General features: G+C 43.3%; 5 protein-coding genes across 6 annotated transcripts in view; 3 read left to right on the forward strand and 2 right to left on the reverse strand.

The window, feature by feature from the left end:
• The window catches only part of stx17 (syntaxin 17), a 300,626-nt gene that overhangs the window by 91,216 nt on the left and 185,555 nt on the right, over nt 1-23,855 (reverse strand). The window lies entirely within an intron of this gene.
• alg2 (ALG2 alpha-1,3/1,6-mannosyltransferase) lies at nt 166-4,915 on the forward strand. Its single transcript, XM_084026031.1, has 5 exons — nt 166-314; nt 1,546-1,717; nt 1,841-1,978; nt 2,483-2,650; nt 3,380-4,915. Exons 1-5 carry the CDS (start codon nt 241-243, stop codon nt 4,118-4,120), a joined length of 1,293 nt encoding a protein of 430 aa, XP_083882157.1. The 5' UTR covers nt 166-240; the 3' UTR covers nt 4,121-4,915.
• Nucleotides 4,665-7,242, reverse strand: LOC311023916 (phospholipase A and acyltransferase 1-like). Its single transcript, XM_084026032.1, has 4 exons — nt 6,316-7,242; nt 5,767-5,890; nt 5,362-5,663; nt 4,665-5,261 (listed from the first exon to the last, which is right to left on the reverse strand). The coding sequence occupies exons 1-4, from the start codon at nt 6,406-6,408 to the stop codon at nt 5,172-5,174; spliced, it is 609 nt and encodes a 202-aa protein (XP_083882158.1). The 5' UTR covers nt 6,409-7,242; the 3' UTR covers nt 4,665-5,171.
• frrs1l (ferric-chelate reductase 1-like) lies at nt 17,150-20,743 on the forward strand. The gene is made up of 5 exons (XM_084026173.1): nt 17,150-17,692; nt 18,070-18,154; nt 18,443-18,581; nt 19,302-19,548; nt 19,629-20,743. The coding sequence occupies exons 1-5, from the start codon at nt 17,494-17,496 to the stop codon at nt 19,799-19,801; spliced, it is 843 nt and encodes a 280-aa protein (XP_083882299.1). The 5' UTR covers nt 17,150-17,493; the 3' UTR covers nt 19,802-20,743.
• tmem245 (transmembrane protein 245) overlaps nt 21,688-23,855 on the forward strand; it is a 12,390-nt gene continuing 10,222 nt past the window's right edge. The window contains exons 1-2 of one of the 2 annotated variants that reach the window (XM_084026171.1): nt 21,688-22,330; nt 23,383-23,500. In XM_084026171.1, the coding sequence (XP_083882297.1) occupies nt 21,731-22,330; nt 23,383-23,500 (718 nt within the window). In that variant the 5' untranslated portion in view covers nt 21,688-21,730. The remainder of the gene's footprint in view (nt 22,331-23,382; nt 23,501-23,855) is intronic. The other variant, XM_084026172.1, reaches the window with a different exon arrangement.

A 23,855-nucleotide genomic window follows, 5' to 3' on the forward strand; every position in this document is an offset into this window, starting at 1 on the left:
ATTTTAAGCATCCAGCTGATTTTTTACTACATTGAATTCATGTGTGTGCTTGTACTTCAATTAAAAGGCAAATATTTGGTCGCCTCTGCTTCTGAAGGAGACGTGTCTCACAGGAAACGCGTCGTTACATCGGTGAAACAGACGCCATTATGGTTCGAACACGAAGCGCGATGAACGCTGATCAAAATAGATTATTTGAGCCAACGTGGCGTCCCCACGGCAGAGTTTCGCTGACAGCTCATGCTTCTATGGGCGTCTAAACGAGCCCAGTCACAGGTTTCCGAGCTCGGACAAGGTAGTCGAGAGATCCAAAGGTAAACACAACTGTGTTATAGTCGTACTGTACAGATATATGGCGTTATTTTTGTTCAGTTACAAAGACAACTGTCCTCCTTGTTAACTTTCTGAAGGGTTTATATTATTTATATTAGCCACACAGGCTAGCAACCAGAAGCTCGTCACTATAACAGTTCATTTACGTCAGACGTTAAGGATGATTTTTAACAAACAGTTTTCTAAACCAGAAGGGTCCTCTCTGTTCTTAACAGTTGTAGTCTGCACATTGGGTGTCAGCTAGAGCAGCTTCAACGTGTTTCTGGCCAAGGACCCTTTACTTATAGTGAGGGGGTCAATGCCAAATCGATTTACTGTTTGGTGTACCTCAGGTTACGACAGTGGTATGAAGATGCCCTTTGTACTTTGATTTTGGATTGAAGATCTGTCTTTGCTCATCAGTTTATCTGTTAAATTACAATATATATGTGTGTGTGTATTAGGGTTGTCACGATACTAAAATTTTCAACTCGATACCGATACTCAGGAAAATATTCGATACTCGATACCATTTTCGATACCACAAGGATGAAAAAAAGACCCCAAAATTTAAAAGAAATATTTTTATTAACAAAAAAATGCAAAAATAACAAGTTTCAGGTCTGAGGTAGTGCAAAAAATAAATAAATAAAATAAACAATAACAATTGGAACAATATTTTGAGGTTGTAAATATTAGGCAAGCCTGATAAAAACTAAACTAACTTAAGTGTTCCTTCCTTGGCTATGCTTTACATAAATAACAATAAACTAAATGACACTAGCCAATTACCTGACTTGGTCGCCACCGCCTTGTAGCAGTGTTTGCATACAGGCTTATCTACGTCCTTCGGCTTTCCGTGTTCGCCAGACTCGAAGGCAAAATACCTCCAAACAACACTTTTCCCTCTTTCATTTTCAACCAAAACTGGTTGATTTGGCCCTCCTGCAGCAGCACTGGCCATGCTCTGTTGTTATTGTGCACGTCACGGTGAGGGTGCCTGTTGCTGTGTACTTTTGAAAATGAGTATCGTATCTGGATACAACATTTCAGTATCGATACTTTTTTGAGTTTCGATACTTTTGACAACCCTAGTGTGTATATATATATATATATATGAATATAAATAAAATGATGTACAATGTGTTCCCTCGCTGCCAACAGCTTTGTCTTAAATATATTCCAGGTTCATGTTATAATCCAGATTTTAAATGTATTCATTCATGTGCGTAGGATGGCGCGGGTGGTGTTCCTCCATCCAGACCTTGGTATTGGTGGAGCAGAGCGACTGGTGGTCGACGCTGCTGTGGCTCTGAAGTCTCAGGGATGTAGCGTTCAGATTTGGACGGCCCATTACGACCCAACGCACTGCTTCTCTGAGACCCTGGACCCAGACCTGCCTGTGGTACGTTAACGCACGCCCTGCTACGTAATACTCTCAATCAAAGATTCACAACGAGGACAAAGAATGGTACATGTACAATTCAGAAGACACATTGTTTTATTGTTTCTATTCATCTTCCAATAGGTATGTGTGGGCGACTGGCTGCCCACCAGTGTATGTGGTTACCTGCATGCCCTGTGTGCCTACCTGAGGATGATCTATGTGGCCCTCTACCTGGTCTTCCTCAGCGGGGTGGAGTACGATGTCATCTTTTGTGACCAAGTGAGTTTATTCCTCCAGGAACTAACTGTTTGTCTGTTTGTCGTCACTCATTCCCCCGAGCCTCCTAACCGTCCGCTGCCCAGAGAGAATAGCTCTCATTGTTGACAGTGTCTCTTTGTTTCTCCCTTTTTCTGTGTCACATCATTTTACTTTGCCACGCCATGAGGTGGACCCTCCCTTGATTATTTTCTACTGTTTTCTCTTTCACTCAAATATGCAAAACTGTGGATGTTCTCACAACTATTGACTTCACCTCTTAAATGAATAAAACTTCAATCAACCAAAACTTGTCATGCAAAAGTCACTTAGAGCTTTTTACAGTAGTTGCCTTAGGATGTGTGTTTACTGGTTAGATGCATTGTTTTATATCAACACAGTATATGATCCACTGTATATTTTATCATTTTATATTACTGCATGTTTAGCTATGAAATATTTATTACTGCTGTCTGAAATTCTTTTACAGAAGACGTACATTTTTGTTCATACTCCTTTCATTCAAAGGTGTCAGTGTGTATCCCTGTGCTGCGACTGTCCCGGCTCAGGAAGAAGGTTTTGTTTTACTGTCACTTCCCAGACCAGCTGCTGACTCAGAGGAAGTCGGCCCTGAAGAAGCTTTATCGCGCTCCCATTGACTGGCTGGAGGAACGCACCACTGGCATGGCTGATATGGTGCGTAACAGCAGAGTGTTGAAGGTTGTATCATTCTACAGCCTGTGATGGTCGGATTGCAGGGCAGGATTGTGACATTCTTACAGTTTTATTTTATTGAGATTATATAGCATGATAAAAAAAATAAAAATATGCTTTGCCGGCAATAAATAATACCAAATGTTTATTAGATCAAGTTGAAAAATGATAATAATATAATACAATAGTGGTGAGTAAGTGATTTTCAAGAGCTACTTATGATAATAATATGATTAACTTTTTCAATATTATTTAAAATCCTTGTTTTTTGAGTGGAAAGTGATTTTCTGACCACTAACAACAATTTAAATGAATTGTGATGAAACTGTGAAAAACATAATTGTTTTTTATAGCTCATTATTTTTATTTTACCAAGGTGTTGTTTTACAGATTAAGAGTTCTCTTCTTGACTGAATTTGGTTCTTGAGAACTGCTAAACTTAAATGTAATAGAATAACTCAAAATTAAACATTTTTAACAGCTTGAATTAACCAAAACGATCATTTAAAATGTGATGCAGCCTGATCTCCGAGGGCAACTGTTGTAAAAGCTCAGGGCCTTGATGGAAAAGAAAATGTCATTTCGATTTTAGCTTCGACTTTAGGATAATCAAAGACTGCAGGCTGTCATCAAACTCCTAGGGAATTAAAATGCATATGATATATGGTATGTGAGAACCGTATGAACTATGCTCTCTGTTCATCCTCTTAGATTCTGGTAAACAGCCAGTTCACCGCAGGCATCTTCAGTGAAACCTTTCGTGGTTTAGGAGGGGTCCAGACAGATGTCCTCTATCCCTCCCTCAACACGCGTACCTTTGACCGGCAGTCCAGTGAAGCACAAGGCCTGGAAGGGCTGCTCCCTGAGGGAACCTCCTGCCTCTTTCTATCTCTGAACCGATACGAGAGAAAGAAGAATCTGGGGCTGGCTCTGGAGGCTCTTGCAGCCCTTAGGAGCAGCCTTCCTCCGGGCCAGAGATCAGGTATTCACCTGGTGGTGGCAGGGGGCTACGATGACCGAGTTACTGAGAATGTTCAACATTATACCGAACTGAAAGAGCTAGCAGCGCAGCTCCACTTGGACGACTGTGTCACTTTTCTGCGCTCCCCCTCCGATTCACTGAAGGTGGCGCTGCTGCGGGGCAGCGCAGCCGTGCTGTACACCCCGAGCAGAGAGCATTTTGGGATAGTTCCTGTCGAGGCCATGTACTGCTGCTGCCCTGTTATCGCGGTGAACTCTGGGGGCCCCCTGGAGAGTGTGGCAGACGGGGAGACGGGCTTCCTGTGCGAGCCCACGGCAGAGGCCTTCTCTCAGGCCATGGAGAGGCTCGTCAGGGAGCCCCAGCTCCGCGGGGACATGGGACAAGCTGGGAGAAGGAGGGTGCAAGATAAATTTTCTCTTCAGGCCTTCTCAGACCAGCTGCATGGGTACATCGTCAGGCTGAGCCAATGATGTGAAGGCGGGAGGAAAAAATGATCTTCTACTGAACTGTGAATCGTCTGTGGATGACTGGGGTCCACAGTGAGCTGAAGTGGATGTCTTCTAGCAGAGAATGTATGTGTAAATGTGCGGGAGGCGGGGGCTGGGTATTATGAGGACTCGGAGGACAATCAATCAGCATTCCCCCGGAGGGGTTGCTGAGAGGAAAAAAAGGACGGAATCTCTATACCAATTAAGACAAGAGTAACGAGTTTACCTACCCTATCTCTGGAAAAATACCACACCTGCAAGTGTGTACGTCGGTGTGTGTGTAATTGTACATGTGTAGAACCTAGCAAATGAGCGCACCAAAAGGATTGATTGTTCGAGCGAAATGTTTTGCACTGTGTATGTTTTTTTTTTTTCTTCTTGCTTTGCTACAGTAGTCTTTGTCTTTGTGTGTTTGGGGATGAAGAAGAAGAATGTAGTTACCGCCGCGTTTCATCAGGCAGTGCACAGTCCCAGATCGATAAACAGGATGTTTTCCCCTACTTCCTGTCCGCCCGGAGCTTTGTTCCCCCTCCTCGCATTCAGAAGACGCTGGCCTGTTCATGACTCCTGCTGCTGTGTGGAGGTTATTAGCAGATGATAGAGAGTGTTTGGCTTTATTAGAGGTCTGGTTGATGGGCAGTGTGTCGTTGTCTGGGTCATTATCAACGAGGAGAACAGAAGGTCATTGTGTCTGCGCGCTGGCCTCCTCAGCCCTCCTACTGTATAGAAATGCTCTTATTGACATTCCTAAAGTCTGAATAAACAAGAGGACACATACTTTTCTGACTCTTATGGAGTTTTCTTTGTTGGTAAAGTTTTTTTTCTGCATTGCTAAGGATTTTGCGGGCGAGCGTTGAGGCACAGATACGTTGTTACTGTTGTGCCATCCTTTTTTGTGTCTTTCTTTCTTTTCATTGAACAGATTTGATTGTGCCTTGAGTTGTGAAATGAAACATTCTCAAACAATCTAGCAGCCAAAGAGTTTTATTTTTTGCTCATTAACAAAGTCGCCGACCGACGAGAACCAAAGATCTTAAGTTTCTGTCTCCATCCGTTGCTGTATTATCATTTGCAGAACTCGAGTTGTATCCACATGCGCATCATTCTTTTTCTTAAAGGGAATCTATGAAAAGAGGAAATAAATAATTAGAACAATAGGCTGATTGCTTATAGATTTAATATTTGCCACACCATCTCTGTCACTCAGTTGTCGTTGAACCAACCTGGTTGCACACGGCGTGGCCGTACCGGACAAACGTGGCAAAATGCTCACTGTTGAAGTTCATCAGGTCGTAGTTGAACTCCTGGTTCAGAAAAGTCTGACAGCGATCATTCATGAACTCCAGTGTAGACGGGACCAGGTTGTGCTTGTTGTTGTTGACTCTGATGCGAGTTCCTGGAGGAACTTTGATCTCCGTAATGCGCTGCGAGCAGATTCTCGTCTTCCTCAGAACTCGCTCGCTGTTCGACTTTGGAACCATTTGTTGAAGGAAGCTGCGGCAGGCTCTCTGTGTGATGTTCTCATCTTACCATTAGTGGGGGAATACAGTTGGAACGTTAAATAATGATTTAAGTTATACGTATGGAGCATGTTTGGGTCAAATAAAGTCACATTTCAGTTTCTTTACCTCCCACTCCAAAATGGACAACAGAGCCTTCTCCGACATAAACGCCCCACAGAGACAATCCGGACCATGGAAGGGCAAACTCAATCAAGTCTCCGGTCTCTGCCGTCGACACGCTCTGATCAATCTTTAGGAAAAAAAGGGCAACGTCAGAGCAGCACACAGTATCCACAAGTCTTTTCCCCCCTAGAAATCCTCACATAATTCAAATGAGAAGAAATGTATATTTATGATGGAAATCTGGGAAATTAAAAGTAAAACTAATTTGGATAAAAATAAAATAATTTGACTGTTTTTGGAAGAGAAGTCTGTAACAATAAGGAACAGTAATAGTGAGACAATATACACAAAACAAAATCAAGCTGCTAAATGAACTATAATCAATGAGTAAAATATATATAAACTCTTACTGTATGATGTTGAATTCCTCATGTTGAGAATATTATTTGTACGACCTCTTAAACTAGTCGACAAACAGGAACATACCTTGATAGGACTTCAGGTGCTGCCACATCAAGTTTAACTTTTCTGGATATATTCATTAATCCTCACCTGTCTCTGTGTTATTTGGGAAAACATGCTGTCCCAGTTTCCCAGCAGGTCCATTGTTCCTGAGCTGAAGTCAACAGAAGGACTGAAGTGCATTTTCCAATTATTGGGACGCTGTAACCAGATTGTGTAATAGTTGAAACGCCTTCATTAGTAGCGGATAGCCTTGACTGTAATGTTTCATGATGATAGGCAGCCTAATATGTTACCTATTAATCCAACGTGTGCTCTATTATTCTATCGGGGTCAGAGTAACACTGTGAGTGATTCATTCAAGGAATAAATTATTCTGATATTTGCTTCAGTTTGTTGAAAATATGTGGTTAACCTGCAATTGAGTTTTCAATTCCCACTTCTCTCATCGATTCAGACATTTCTTCAGAGTCAATTTCAAAAGCTTAAATGCAAAGAAACTAACAGCGATGCTGCTTGTTTTTCAGAACTATTTGTCCCTATAGATCCAATTAGTGCAGGTGGCCTTGGTTTAATTTGAAATAGATACTCGGGTCTAGTGGAATATCACAGAGACCTCAGTCAATTTATCTTAGTGATCCTCAGATTTTTGATGGGAGCAAATAGAATAATAATAATAATTTAAAAAAATAAATCAACCCAAACAACCCACACTTGCTGTGTGTTTGATCTCTCAATGCTTGAATGTTAACAATTGTTGATAATATTTTACACAAGGCAAGGCAATTTTATTTGTATTGCAACTTTCAACAACAAGGCAATTCAAAGTGTTTTACATAAAACATTAAAAGCATTGGAAAGATATAAACAAAATATTATAAAAACATTCAAACAAGCAATTAAAAATAAAACAAATAAATAACATTATAAATGAGACATTTACGTCCATTCGCAAATCGTTTTTGAGAATCTACTTTGTAAATTTTATTTGCAAATATAAAATGGAGCAAATGTGCCAACAATGTTTCCTTCATGGCCTAATCCACATTGCTGATCTTTTAAACCATATATGTGCAAAAGTATATGAATATGATTAAATTAAATGTTTGCATGCAACGAGTGTGTGTGTGTGTGCGTGCTTGTGTGTGTGTGAGTGTGTTTGTGCGTGTCTGCGTGTGCGTGTGCTTGTGTGTGTGTGTGTGTGTGTTTCCAGAGGTATTAAGAGGAGATGATGAGGAGGGCGGTGCTGTAGTGATTTAGGGGCCCTGCTAGGCAAGATGATAAAAAGGCCTGTAAGGGAGGGAAACAGTGTAATTCAGTGTAAATGTGTCCCACTTTACTGCCTGCACAGAAAGATGGCGTCTGAAGTCTCTTTTTCTGTCTCTCCCACTCTTTAAACAAACTGTCTTCACCTCAAAGTTGTGAAAGAAGAGTTGATGTCCTTTCCCTCCTCCCCCCCCTCCCCCCTCAGTGCCCCGTGGTGGGGTGGTTATTGAGATCACGGTGTGTCTGAGTGGCAGCGATAACCGGTACCCAGGTGCCACTGGCACATGGTGTTTAATTAATTAATGAGACCGCGGGGTTGGTTTTCTAATTCCACCTAGGCAGCACCGGGGTGTGGGGGAGATAGCCGCCGAATGTTTAGGTGTGTGTTTTCAGGCGAGGAAGGAGAGATGTATGTGAGAGTGTGTGCGTGTTATGGGTGTATATCTGTTTTGTTGGCAGTTTGAGAGCTGGCTGCCTTATTAGTGGAATATTAAATATGTATGGAATATTTTTACTCAGACTTTTAATCACGACGTGTGATTGGGAGTTAATCATGGACTAAATGTAGCTGATGATGAGAGAAACACAGGTTGTGTTAATGCATCAATGTGAACCAGGTCATGGACTCATTGCCCTGAAACCGAGAATCTACAAGAGATTTTAACATATGCAAACAGTGGGTGGAGTATATGGTGTGTAGAAGTAATAAAACTACATCTTTTTTAATTGCTTGCAAGTAAGGATTTTTGTACATTTTTTTACAGAGAAAATTGGAATAAAAACAATTCTCTCAAAAATGTTCCCTATTCCATTTATTTCTAGAAGCTGAAAGGCATGTGGAAAAAATACAGAAAAAGTAAACAATAAAAAAATAAAATACAAAAAGGTATGAAAAGACTTTTCAGAATTGTAGTACTTCGTCGAGCTGCCATTGTTAGTGTCTTCGTCACCTTGCTTTGTCATGGTGATGATGTAGTTATCTTTCAATATGTTTGCAGAAATATTTAAAAGGCATTACAAAAAAAAGGACGTGCGAACAGGAGAAAACAAACTGAGTTTGGGATGACAATTCAATGAGCTAAATAAAATTCTAAATATTTTTTGCAGCAGAAGTGCAAATTTCAATGTCTAACGAATACTTGCAAACCTGAACCATAACTCAGATGTGCAACATGGTTTGTAGAATACAGTAGATGTATAATACTGTATGTGTAATATTAACTAAAAAATGAGTCTAGCCTAATTTGTCAACACAAGAATACAAAATTGATACATATCTTGGATGTAGTGAAAGGTGTGTTAATCAGTAATCAAGGGACAGAGCATAAAAAAACAATCGGGACTTCCAAAATGATTATTTCCCTCAATTTCCTGTGACGCATGAAGATGCTGTCGTGTAATGTAACGCAGGCTTTCTTCACATTCTCCACAAGAGACGGGAGTGTTAGTGTTGGACGAGTGCAGCGAGAAGAAAGAGCCTTCCTTGCCGTGAATGATAGAATATGCTACATTTGTATTCACAGCTCATCTTTAAGAGGTGTTTTACATGGTACATGTTAGCAAATTATGTATTTCACTCTTTACTGCTTCCATTAACTATTCCAATATATTAGCTTACACCTCATAAATGTTACCGCCGCACAACTCTTATACTCACGCTGGTAAAACAGTACAAGGAGCTCATATCGCAGAAGAAAGGAATGATTTACTAATGCTGCATAAAACTCTTCTCTCTGTGGGAGATCACAATAAAACTTCTATAATCTCTGATCATGGAATATTATAGATAGCCTCTATAAAAAAGAGCTTTATGGCCCAGGGGAAGAGAAGCATTACGACTTGTGCGTTGTAGTTTAAACCATCTTATAGCTTAAAGATAAACGAGTCCATAGATTTCATACATCAGACATCATCTAATTCATGGCTCCATTAAAATGTAAGGGGTCTTGTTTCCGATGGAAAGTTATGAGGAGATGTGCCGGCGTTGATGGGCTGCAGGCGGATAGGAAACGCCACCAGATAAGAAACAAACAACGTGGGTTGCACACTCTGATCTGATAGACAAGTAAGCAACTTATTAATAAGATTAAATGATCATCGTTTCCACAAAGCAACGGTGTGCTTCTCATATTTATTGCTGATGTTTCATTTTAACTGAGACTGCACGCATGCATTTTCTGATGATTTGATACGATCACGCTGTTACTAGGTTGTAATTTCTTTTACAGCCCGACTCCGGATATTTTTACTTCTGCTCTCATTTACAACAAACACTTTAGTGGATCAACACAGCTGGAAAAGTTGTCCACATCAATAACTCTTCAATGGACAGTGGAACAGATACGTCATAAAGAAAACCATTTTTGGATGGATTTCAAATCCCTCTTTGATGCACTGATCTGACTCTCAAACAGAAAGGAATGAAGCTTGTCCCCAAAAAAAGGACTATTCCTTTTAGTCAGGTCAACGTGCTGAACAGTCTTGAATTTAGATATGAATTTCAAAATGTTACAATGAACTTTGCACCTTTGTTCATCTACATTCTTAAGCTTATGTTCCAGATACACAGATATCCTGGCTCCCTGGTCTCTTCCTGGAGCAGCAGGGTGATGGAGGGGGGGGGGAGGAAGAGGCAACAGGAGAACAGACCTCCCATTGAACTTGGCTCGCTTCCAGCACTCATTCAGCCAGTAATCAGCTGGGAGTCAGTCAGTCATACTGGCTTTAAACAAACACATTAACATTTGAGTACCCATTACACGAGCGCTCACACAAACACATGCTGCTGTCACACACACACACACACACACACACACACACACACGCACGCACGCACATACACACACACGCACACACAAGCACACACACACACACACACACACACAGACAGACAGGCACTGTCCTGCTCTTACTGGTGCATTTTGTCTGATTTTCATGCTTTTCGAGTGCTTGCTTCTTCCCCACATGTTGGCCTGAGGGCTGTAGTTGCTGTAGCTCTGGTGGGGATTGGCATAGGGTGACAACAGGAAGGCGTCTTAAACGATGAGGTTTAATGGGATTGACGACGGTTCATGTGACTGGCTTGGTGCACCCTGATCGGGGGGGTATCATCACTCACCAATGGCCCAGAAGGAACTCACGCTTGCCTGTGGGTACGACTCAACAGGGCTGCACGGGAGAAGCCGAGCAGACCGCCACACAGCTGGCAAGGATAACCTCCGGTGATAACATTCACAGGGGTGAATGTCAATCACAGTCTGCCCCAGTGTGTGTGTGCATATGTGAGACAATGCCCCTTCATTGTTGATGCAAGCATGCTTTATGTACAACTACGCATTCCTAGTGTGTGTGTGTGTGTGTGTGTGTGTGTGTGTGTGTGTGTGTGTGTGTGTGTGCCCGTGCCCACTGATGGCCCGTTAGATTGAGCTGTCAGTCGGCAGGCAGCAGATGAAGATTAATGGAGCGTGCAAACAATAAGAGGCTGGCAATGATCATAAATATGCTAATGACCATTATCAATACACACTCACTGACATGCGTAACAGTTTGTGCACGCGTGTGTGTTTGTGTGTGTTTGTGTGTGTCATTGTGTGTGTGTGTGTGTATGTGCGTGCGTGTGCATGGCTTTTTAACTCGCAAACCTGAATCACCTCCAATCCCAAATCTTTCACTCTCTCCTTCACACACACACACACACACACACACACACATGCATGCACGCACGCACACACACACACACACGCATGCACACACTTATAGCCCGGCAGTGTGTTGGCTGACCGATAGACGGAGAGATGGGCGTCCCATGTGTTATCTTTCAGTTATGGGCTTCATGAGGGAGGGGAGGAGGGCTCATTGAGTAGATGACATGATTGGTGTTGCATTAAAATGTGTTTATTTAGTGTGTGTGTGTGTGTGTGTGTGTGAGAAGGGCAGTGGATAGAGAGGATGTCTGTGCCAAGCCTCTGATTAAGACTACAGGTTCAGCTAATGGCACAATGAGAGGCTGATTAAGAGAGGGGGAGATGCTGGGGGGGGTAGCGGGAGATAAAAGGGATAGATAGACAGATCCATTCAATAAACTGATGATGAGGCTCTTTGTTGTCCCATCCCATTCTGTGGTTCTCAGGGGTCCTTCCTGTGTCTGCAGCATACGCTCACTTTTTTAAATGAAAAGCCTCTCTTTCTTCTCTCCCTGCCTCCCTTTCCTCCCTCTCCTCCCTCTCATTCCTCTCTGTCTCCCTCGCCACCCATCTGGGTCACAAAAGAGCAGCACAGGGCCCCTGAACTGAAACCTGGTCGTCCACTTCATCACCTGAAAACACACTTCTTAACCTCCTTCTCCCTACGTCCCAGCCTCGGTCGCCTCCTCTCCAGATGCCTCCCGCCCACTTTCCTCTGCTCTACTGGGGTCTGCAGCGTCCGCTGGGGGATGTCAGGGACTCACGGGGCTCTCCGACCTTCCTTGTCCTTTAAACACACACATAATCCTGCAGATATACACACACACACACTCACACACTATCCATCCGATCCTGATGGAGAGTGTAATTTGTGTGTGGCAGGCTGGCGATGGATGGAGCATGTAAAGTAGACATAGGGAAGTGGTTATGATTGGGGCTAATGAGCTCACAGGGGACGCTTGGATAGAGGAGGCTGGCCAATGGCAGGCCGGGCTCAGATACACCTCTCTGGAGGGTCCCTGCTGAGCTGAGACCCCCGTAGCCCCGTGAGAATTTGTCTGTGTATGTGTTTGGGTAGTTCCTGCTTGAAAAACCAACAGTCCCTGTGGTCATTATACACTCATTCTGCTGAGCTGGTTATTATCGCGCCCCATGGACATGGGTACTTAAGCATTTAGATGTCGAATCACATCGGTCATTAAGTCAAGGTCACTGCTAACTGGTAAAACACAGAGAGACCCGCCGCTTTTCTGGAGCAAAAGCTCTTGGAAGGCAGATGGGGCAAACTCATAGAAACTCAGCGATGACCGCTAACACAGCATGAGTGGGAAGTGTGGGTGTGTGCGAACAGGTGTGTGTGACAGTGTGTCATTCTGTGTGTCTCATTACCATGCATCGTGTGTCAGTGTTGTCCAGGAGGCTGAGCCTCGGCGCGGTGCTCCAGGGGAGAGTTATAGATTACTGGCTGGAGCTGGCAGGGGCCAGGGGAGCCGCTGGAGCCCAGACCTGAGAACTGCAGGCTGGACACGGCTCTCAGCTCATCAGCCTATCTCTTGAGGCTGCTGAGCTTAACCTGGAGCAAGGTTCTGATTAACCAGACTAATGACGGTGCAGCCCCCAACTCCCACTGCCCAACACCATAATCACTGCTTAAGGCCCCGGCCAATACGGCGTGTCTATATGGAGAGGACAGTGTCACAGCTTAATGGATAAGTCGACTGACAACAAGCATTTTAAGTCAGCTGTCAATACAAGCTTTTAGAGTCACTCACATGGCAGGAGGCCAATGTATGAGAGGCCAGAATCACATCAAATACATTCAGAGCTTAGATATTATTTTCTGTGTTTGTCAGTTCGTGTCATGTGTGCGTGCGTTGGTATGTGTGTCGCCACTGTTGTAAGTGTTTAATGAGCCGCCTTATCTCCAAAGCAAACAGTTCATCAGCACAATGGAAGCTTCTAGCCTTTGGTAAACACGGAGACCCCAACAGACAAACTGCACAAACCTAATGACGTATGCAAATAAGACAAAGACAGACACGCTTTTGTTCATATATAGCCCACTCTGACGGAGAACGCCCCAAGAAGTGTAACAAGCATACAACGGTAAGGGTGCATCGTCTTTTTAGTGTCTTTGTGGGTGTGAAGGTGGGAGGGGTCGGGTGGAGGTGCTCTTGCACGGCAGACAGAAGAACATGCCATTAGTGTTTACCGTCCTCTCTGAGTAAAGTGATTTCTGACAACTCCTAAATGAAGCCCTGGGGGTGGGGAGGCCTGCAGCTAGATCACAGACCTGCTTTATGACTGTGTGTGTGTGTGAGAGAGAGAGTTAGAGACCAGGGTAATAGCTTGGCGTTATAAGAAGGGGCGAGTCGATAAGTGATCTAGCCACTCTCTGATAGATAATGAGGTGGTATCCAACACTGAGTTTAGATGCCAAAATAAGACACACCCTACAGGTTTATTTCTGCAGGTCTACGAGGGAATAAAGTCATACCTCTGCAGTTTTACGATATTTTCCAGCAAATAGTCACGGAACAAAAGGAATTGGGAGAAGTGAGATATTTCAACTGCATATAGAGGAAGCAAACCCAGATTAAAGAGACTAAAGTTGTCCTATATTTACTTAATTTCAACCAATCTCATTCACAGACCACAATACAATAAAATCAACCCACACATATTTGAGTAAATTCAGTTGAACACAAAGGTAAATACGGTATTTGTTAGCAACACAGACATTTGGTGAGATAGCCCCAGTTGTGCCTCTCGTGTATTACCATTATAACTGAGTCACGGAGCTAAGCATCAGTTTTCCTGAAAATAAAACACATGGCGATCATTAAAAATACAGTACTTGGGATTGACTCATAAGCAGTGCCCATGTTCCTCTTGGCACGGAGGAATGAGCTACGCCAGGCTTTCGTGACACACACCGTACTGCTAGGATCAACTCATTGTTGGTTTGGGTGCTTTCGTATAGGGTTTGTTGACGTATAAGAGTAGAAGAATGCCAGCTTTATCCTTTGAGGTGACAGAGGGAAGAGAAGCAGCAGGGCGAGTACATGTGAGTGTATGCAGGCATCCGTTCAAAGGGCCGGTCTTCGTGAGCCCACGTTATTGACTGACAGCCCTGACTAAGCCATCCACGCCGCTGCTGATCCTCCATAACATCCAGGGCTTACCTTGTGTGTCCGGACCTACAATAGTGTGCGGCTGGAAGTGTGCCAGCCCTGCATTTTTCTATTAGCGTGTGTTCACGTGTGTGTATGTGTGTGTGTGTTTTGCTCTGCCTGTACAAGTGCTGGTTGATAGCTCGGCAGCAGACGGATCCAGGCATGCGCTCGTAGCAGCTGTGTTTCTGAATGAATCCAGCAGCCATTGTTCTCCTGTCACTAACTCATCTCTCTGGCCCAGGAGACACTGACATTTACCAGGCCACCCCCCTCCCCCCCTCCTCCCGCCTGCCTCACCCTCTCCTCATCGCGTCTCTCCCACCATCCCCTTCCTCTCTCCTGTCTCATTCTCTCTCTCACTCCCCCCTCTGCTTCCATCATGTCCCTTCCTCACTGTCTCTTTCTGTCACTCCATGTCTCTCCATGGCATGATGTGCAGGGACAGGTGTGCATGGATAGGGGTGTGTGTGTGTGTGTGTGTGTGTGTGTGTGTGTGTGTGTGTGTGTGTGTGTGTGTGTGTGTGTGTGTGCGTGTGCGTGTGCGTGTGCGTGTGTGAGAAAGAGAGAGACAAAGTGAGTGTTTGTGTTAATGACTGGCCCTTTAAGGCTATTAAGATAAGATTGCTACGCCCAGAGTCCCTCATTATCCAGCAAGCATTGCCCCCTACATGGAATTGTAATTGAGAGAGAGAGAGAGAGAGAGAGAGAGAGAGAGAGAGAATCGGTGGTAGAAATAATAGGAGGATAAACGAGGGATAATTGGGCGGATTGAGAACAAGAGAAGCAATTGATCAGGTTGATTTGTGTCTGCAGAGGGAGGCAGAGCAAAGAGAGGAAAGGTTAAAGGTCACACACTCTTGTATGTACAAACACGTAGGTGCGTATGCATGATACAAAAAACGTGTTTTACATGCACAAGTGGATGCACACACACACACACACACACACACACTCACACACAGCACCTATGGAAACTCAAAGTAAAAGAGGAACTACGTGCCGGGAAGATGAGATTGTTACAGGCGTTGAATTATTTCCAAACTTTGTGCAGATATTCATCAGACTTTATGTGTTTTGGATGTTTAAAAAAGATTGACTTTGCTAGACTATGTGTCTGAGTGTCTGTGTGTGTTTGTCGATTTATTTTATTACATTTATTATTATTTAATGTCTATGTCCTGTTCACACTTTTAGTCAGTTTCAGATTGTGTAACACCAGCGTCACCTACAGGATATAGACATGAACAGCAACGTTTCTCAGCCTTATTCATATCTACCTCACCTGCTAAGGAATCAGAAACTCACTATTTTTGGGGTAAATTTAATACGGAAAATCAAAAGTGAACCATTAAAGTAAGTTGTTATATTATATATTCAATCAATTCAGCTTATTGTGTTAATCAAGGAAAACTTGCAGTCCAAACATTTATTTATTTGTGAACAAAGGTGAGATACACATGATACATTCAGCCTGTTTGTTTACTTTCTGTCACAGTTTAAATCACATGTATGTTTATTAACTATCACATCTCTCTAAGATTTCTAAAGATTCTGATGCTAATTTAAATTCCTTTGAGATTGTTCGGTTAAACTTTCAGTTTTCTCTTTCTGATTCATGGCATATTACGAAGAACATTGAGAATGATGATGACTGGATGCAGAGCAAGTGTAAAAAATATACATTTTATCCATCACCCATGTGTGTGCCATCTGGTGGCATTTTCAATTCTGTGGCACAGTAATGATGTATCATTGGTTACTTATTACTAGATTTCTTCTGTATTTATGAACTACGGGCATGTAATTTACCAGGCTGTCCTTGACTGAAGTCCTTACAAATATGGAGGTAAAACTTTGCTTATAATTTGTCTTTCACTGAAGTTAAAATAGATCTAATCCTAACCCCAAGGTAGTCTAAGGTATTTTGTATGCTACTGTACTATCAGATAGAGACGAGGATTGATAACAGCCCAACCAAACCCACCTGAACATGAAGCTCGATTCGTGGCTTCATAGCACCACCAAGTGGCAGGACTGTGTACAACCACTGAAAAGACTGTTGAGTAACAATTAAAGGATGAGGACGGTGAAAATATATGTGTAATATTTTTGTTTAGCTTGAAAAAAGTTTTTAAAGCATTTTTGTCCATTCACACTATGTACACGATCATGTCTGCATATTGTGTATGAATAAATTCCCCGGGAAAGGTGCACCTGCAGGCTCACCTGTACTGTTCCTGGAGCAGTTGAATGACACACACGTGGACATTGTCAGCTAGATACACACCCTGAGGCTGAATTGTGCAATATTAAATATACGATGTATTCAGAGAGACAGCACACAAGGCTGCAACCCCCATACAATACTAAATTGCCATTCGGACCTGCTAAAAAAAAAGAAAAAACAGGTATTGGATAGGTGGCAGATTTTTTTTTTTTTTTTTACCTCAACGATAATTTACTTTCGTAGAAGATGAAATTTACAGAAAATGTAGACCTAATTGCACAAATAAACGGCTTAGAAATGTAAAATAATAATAAACTGGTCTTTGTTATTTATTGAAGTCCATGTATGCTTTTTGCTCAGTGGCCTGATTTAGTGAGTAGAAGGCTGCATGTGATGCGAACCTTACACTGAAAGATGGAGCGTGAATAACCGCGACCATCTCTGTCCTAATCCCCGTTGATTGACCCTGATAATGAACGTAGCGCCTCCTGATTGGATGTTGCTGTGATTGACTGAGGAGGGAGAGCTGAGGGAGGCCGGGCTAAACCATTCATCCGGCCAATACTCCGACTGAATAATACACGCAGATTAATCAGCGCTGCTCGGCATCTAGATTCGGATTTCAAAGAGGATTACGGCCGTGTGGCTGAATTAGATGGCGCGATTACAAATATGGGTAATTTAGGGTCGGATTAGCCTGTTAATCGCACGGCCACCGTCGCTGAGTTCCCTGCACACCCCTGCGAGTCAGCAGCCGAGCAGGCGGTCGGGATGCGGGGATGATTGTTGGCGACGCTGCGATGGGAACCAGCGAAGAAACCCACATTCAAACAATAATGAGGATCCGATTTCATTTCAAATTGGTTTAGTCGTTTTCTTTCTTTTTAATCGTTTTATGTGTTGACGTTATTTGGCCATGGTTTTCCTGCGGAGGCTCGTGCAGCTGCTGGTGCTGCTGATCCGGATCGGATGGTGGGGGGTCGCGCCGAGCCCCACCGATGAGGGAGCACTCCGGGCCGGGGACCACGGGGAGCCGGGACACCAGGAGCCTCACAAGGACTCCTACAGCACCTTCGCCTCCGAGTTCCTGGAGTCCAGATACCTGTCCGATGATGGTAAGGGTCTGATACTGAGATTCCCAGCTGGTGGGTTTTGTTTACATGTCATGCGCACTGGAGACCTTAATGTTAATAAAGGCTTCAGAGGAAATCAACAGAATGTCTGCAGAAACTCAACGTTTGCTGTTGATTTTACTCTGCATTCAACCTGCGCAAGGCCTTTCAGCACCCAGGCCAGCTCCCCGGTGGTAGCTGGCTGCCCACCCCCTCCTCCACACACACACTCACACACACATACACACACACACACACACACACACACACACACACATACACACACTGCAGATGGCCTCCCCCTAGTTGGCCCTGACCGTCTTGAAAACAAGTATCAGTTGTTTGTGTGACCCACTGAGCGCTGGTTGTGTATTTTCCAGGTTATCCGTTCCCCACCGCCCCACCAGTGGATCCCTTTGCCAAGATCAAAGTGACCGACTGTGGAGTGACCAAAGGATGCATAAGGTGAGGGAAGGATACATCTTTTGGCAGCTCTCACTTTCTGAACAGGGCTCTGGTGCTGCTTTATTCCCAGCTTCTTTATCCTAGATGCTGTGGCCTGACTTCAGAAAGCTGGAGCTAAACATGGACTTCTCCCCTGTGGAGGAGTTATTCTCTGAAAGTTGAATTAAATCGTGCCCTCGTTTGTCCTTACTACTTTTGTATTCTGAATGTTGGGCACGTCACCTTCTCAACTGACTTCTTTTTGTCGGTACCTTCAAAGTGAACACATTCATTTGTCTACTTGTACAGATATGGGAAGCCAGGGTGTGATGCTGAGACATGCGACTACTTCCTGAGCTATCGTCGCATCGGGACAGATGTGGAGTATGAGATGAGTTCAGACACAGACGGCTGGGTGGCCGTAGGTTTCTCCTCTGACAAGAAAATGGTGAGGACGGCATAACAAACGCAGTATCTGTGTTATTTTCTAGCAAAACTAGTTTTACTTGTGTTTGTTGCATGAGACCAAGTCACTCCAAATGTGCTAATCTCTAAACAAACACATGGATGTGCTGCTAATGAAGCATGCAAGAGCTCACAGTCACTGTGAAACCAAAATGAGACATCAAAAATGTACTTTGAAGGCTTTTATTCTAAATGCAATCGGCCATCGTTTACATAAGTTTCTTCTAAATTGTTTGACATAAATGTAAAAAGGTTGATACATAGTATGGAAAGACTTTAATGATAACTACAGAGTGAATATGTAATATTTTAAGGCTGCAGGGGCCCCAAGATAAATAAAAGGTGCTTACAAGATGATTAAAGGCACATTACACAACATTATGTTCTCTGACTTCCCTTTTTGCCTTTTTCTTGTGAAATTGGAAAAATGGATTTGGGATCACCAACAATCCTTCAAATGTAACAATCTGAGAAGGAAGAGCCTGTCTTTGGTTGAATTGGTCAACATGCATATATGAGCCTATGGTCTCAACTCCTGCTGTCTCATTGTGTGGCAGTTCTTTGGCCTTACCGGACTATCATGAGCAACTATAGTATCCGTCCCAATCGCATTTATATATTTATATCTGAATCCAACGTTTTCTCAAGAAATGAATATCTAGGAATTTGGAACAAAGCTCTTCATTCCTTCGTATTTCCTCAGGGAGGAGACGATGTGATGGGCTGCGTCCACGACGACAACGGACGCGTACGGATTCATCACTTCTACAACGTCGGCCAGTGGGCCAAGGAAATCAAGCGGAACCCTGCAAGAGACGAGGAGGGCATTTTTGAAAACAACCGGGTGACGTGCCGTTTCAAACGGCCGCTATACGTCCCCAGAGAGGAGACGCTTGTGGACTTACACTTGTCATGGTATTACCTGTTTGCATGGGGACCGGCCATTCAAGGTGATTGACCGAGCTTCAGCATCAAGTCAACTGTCTTTGTGCTTTCATGACATCTTACGTCTGCCTTCCTTTTCCAACAGGGTCCATCACGAGGCATGACATCGACAATCCGCCCGTCAGCGACCACATGATCAGCATCTATAAGTACGAGGACATCTTCATGCCTTCTACAGCGTACCAGACCTTCAACTCTCCTCTCTGCTTACTGCTCATAGTCGCCCTCACCTTCTACTTACTCATGGGAACGCCATAATGAAGCACAGCAGGCTACATAGTGGAATAAGAGAGAAGAGAAGATGAAGCAGCAATAAAAAATTTAAAAAAAGTTGTCCGGTGCCACAATCAAGTGTGCAAAGAGACACTCGTAGACATATTAAACACACTAGAGAGTTTATGTGCATTACTCTGAGCTCATACTGAGGATCTTGACAAATGATTAAACCTATATTGTAGAGGTGGCATGTCATGGTGCCAGTACACAACAAGAGGTCTGATAAAAGAGGAGTGTTATAGTATAAATAGGTCCGTTTCTTTCAGTATTTATGATAGCTTCCACGTATTTGAAAAATATGAGGAACGACAATGAATAAATCTCACATGTCTTCGAAATACTGCATGCACTAGGAAATCTGGCAACGATTTCAAATACCTGCTGTTCACTGCTGACGAGGAGACAGTGCCTAATGTTGAACAGCTCACAGCCATTTGCAAAAACACTTCCTCTTCCTTTAACCTCTTATGTTTATAGGAGATATAGATTTTAGCTTTGCAAAAGCAAAAGAAAAAGATGGGTTATTAGTTGTTTGCACTACACCTATGATAAAATATTGTGTCCAAGGTTTTAGGGAATGCCTACATTATGTTTTACGATATAAATATTTTCAATACCTTGTTCTTATGATTGCCACTCTATAAACACTTGGCTCAACTTTTCCAGAATGTCTTTTTTAGGTTTCCCCCCGTTCTCAACCACTGGCTGCTGGGTTTGTTTCTTCTTGTGGCATTGTGACTGTGTGGAACAGACAGAGAAACTGAATTACTGTTGCAAGCAATAACACACTAAACGGGAGCAAACTGTGAATTGAAGAGAAGAGTTGAACGGTTTGCTTGGACATGGACTCCTATTTTTCCCCAGGCTGTTCCTGTAGCCTTTTGATCTGTATTAAAGAGGATGGATACGTCAAAACGGCTCCCACATGTTTATTATCAATAACCCTGCGAAGAGATAACAGTACATTTGCTTGTGTATGAACAGTCAAACTATATCTGTTGGAGATGTTTTTTAATAGAATTAAGAATAATTATATTTAGGGCCACAGCAATCATTGAAGACACTGATGTTATATCTTCTGTATTTTGGGAATACAGGGGCTTTAGCACTATTACAATTATAGGTTAACTAAAACTAAAGGAAAAGGTCCTCCAGCATAACAATCAATGACTATCGCAACTTACATTTGAAACCTTTTTTTTTTTTGGTCTGACCTTCAACAGAAACGTTTTTTTTTTTTATCTTTGTAAGAAAAGTTTCATATTAAAATATGAAGAAGACTTAATTAATGTCTTGTAAAGATCAAAAAGTGTCTGCTACCATAAACCAACTGTGAAATCATTATTCTAACCATAAAATATAAAACGATTCTTATCCATAAATGTTATATGCAGGACTTAAAAAAAAAAAAAAAAATGATTGTGGCCCCTGGTAGTTAGTGGCACTTAATTAGTTGCTCTGTGTAAAACGTTCATGTGAGTGTAGTATTTTTGTAAGTGATGCATTGTAACCTAAAACCGTGTACTTGTTTAATCCTACCACTGTGTGGCACCACAGTCGGAAATATAGAATACTACATATAATAGTTTTTTCCAATATTAGACTTAATACATTATGCAGAACCAACAAAAACATTATTTGTTTTGGCTATTTACATCAAATGTCCATTAATATCAATACTAATCATAATAATAATAACAATAATATAGTGAAAATAAAGAATAATAACAAACAAGACAACTAAATTCAATGAATGAAGACAGAAGAATTACATGAAATGAAAAAAACAGAACAACTCTCTTTTACTTCCTTTCCCATGGTGCACTTGGGTATCTGGTTCCTGCTACGTCACATGTTTTCCTCCCTCACGCGGTTGATCCCGCGGGGAGCGCCGTCGCTGAATCTGGGAACATGGCAGACGAGGAGGACTCTGCCCCGGAGCCTGCGGCTGTCTTCCCCCCGCAAAGCCCGTTCACTGCGCGGCCTAACTCCGTTCTTTTCTCCGAAAGCGTCCAGCCGGCCGTCGGGATGGTGAGCCAGCTGCTAACTCAGCCGTCGTCGCTGAAGTTTGATAAAAACATCAAACAGGCCTTTTACAACACGGGGGCGATGATCTTTGTGGCTATCTGCTGCGGAGCTACTGTCCTGGTCTACTTCATCCTGGAGGCCTTCCTCCGCCCGCTGCTCTGGGCAGTGCTCTGCGGGACCTTCCTCCACCCCTTCAAGCACTCTCTAGCTCGGCTCGGCCGCTCGTGGCTCAACGGCCTGCAGGAAACCGGGACGCCCATCGTGGTGGGGACCCTGCTGATCCCCGTGTGGTGTTTGAACCATGGGGTGGAGGCGATGGGCCAGCTGGTGTTGCAGAGGCTCACGATGCTGCTGGTCATCGGGGCCGGCGCGCCGATGGTCTACTTCCTCTACCTGTCCTGGAGCGTCATCGGCATGCAGGTGATCCTCGGGCACGTCTGTGGGATCGTCGGGGCCGCGCTGGACTGTTTCCACACTGTGTGGGTGAGTGGTTGTATGGACTGTAGGAACCACCAGACCGCCTGTGTTACTACTCCTAAACAGGCAGACTGGAGCTGGGTCATATAGACTAGCTATCTATACCACATGTTTAATGGGACTATGTTTCCAAATAGTGATCTTATTACTGTCTGGGACATTTATGCAAAATCACATATATTATTCTGAAATTGCTGCAGTACTTCAGCGTTATGTTATATGTCAAATTCAGACACAGCACAGTTAAATACCGAGCAAAACTAACAAAATGTTGCTTTATTTATTATTTATGTTAATGCTCAAAGTTCCCTGGTTCCAGGTCCTCCAGTTAGTAATTGAGAACAATGTGTGGAGTAAATGTAATAGAAGTAATTGTTAGTTGCAGCCCTGCTTAAACCAATTGTCTTAGTTTAATTAAATGAGCTCAGAGGCATACATGTCTACGAGTTACATTGCCACCAAGTACGACACTATATAACATTATCATCACAATGTAATTCCATGAACGATAATCAATACTCGACAAACGAGAATGCAGAATGGAAAGCAATGCATTTCCTTGAATGTGCCTCATAAGGGTTATTGCATTTCCCCATCTTTCTTGGAATATGTGCCTATCTTAGCTAATCACATTTCCTGCAATCTCAGGGTCTGATCGATCCGTACCTTATTATTCCAAAACAGCTGTAGGGGCCTGAGTCCAGCTACGCTTTGACTGGACTACAAATTGTATTAAACGTTCCTCCTCGGACAGCCTGTCCTTTCTTTAAACGCTGAGGTAGACGGACACAGGGCCCTTGTCCAGAAATAGGATGAAGGACACTCTATTAAATTACATTGAAAGATGTCTTTGTGTGGACTGTGAGGCCTTTGTGGTCAGCTGATTATACACCGGTGCATTGCATTTCATGCTTTTCACTGCAGAAAGTCCTGTTTGATCACTCCAGGTTTTTTAAATGTGCAAATGTAGGGAAAAGGTCATAAAAATATTGAGATAGTAGCAGACACTCGCTATTTTATGAATATTGTTCCATTCTGCCTCTTTGGTTCCCTCTTAGGTGTGCACTGTGGTGTTTGGCTACTTGTTGGTGGTTTGTTTCAAGTGGGGTCCCCACACCGAGCACTACCTGAAGGCCCTGGCTCTCCCCGTCTGGGCCATCCTGCTGTTCTACATTGGTAAGCGTTAGGAGGACGGCCAGCCCCGGAGAATCTGCTCAGACATGTCGTTTTTCATTCCATGCTGTTATTGAGACTCCCTCTTCGCCCCCTGGGAAGATTTATTCAACTTTGCCTTTTTGGCATGCAGACGAGCCTCAACAGAGGCTGAAGAAAATGAGGCAAAACCTTGTGTGTTTCGACAGGATAGAAGGGGAGAAGTCTATTAGACAGTGTACGTGCAGGGTTACGTTGTAAGATGATAAAGTCTCCAGTATTTTTAGCACACTTAAGGCGTGCGGAAAACTAGCGTTGACCTTCAAGCGTGAAATGTTAAAAGTGACGGAGAGCTGTTAAGAAGAGGTTCAGCCCAAGT

Source organism: Eutrigla gurnardus (assembly GCF_963514095.1).
Source record: "Eutrigla gurnardus genome assembly, chromosome: 14".
In the NCBI taxonomy this organism is placed as follows: Eukaryota; Metazoa; Chordata; class Actinopteri; order Perciformes; family Triglidae; genus Eutrigla; species Eutrigla gurnardus.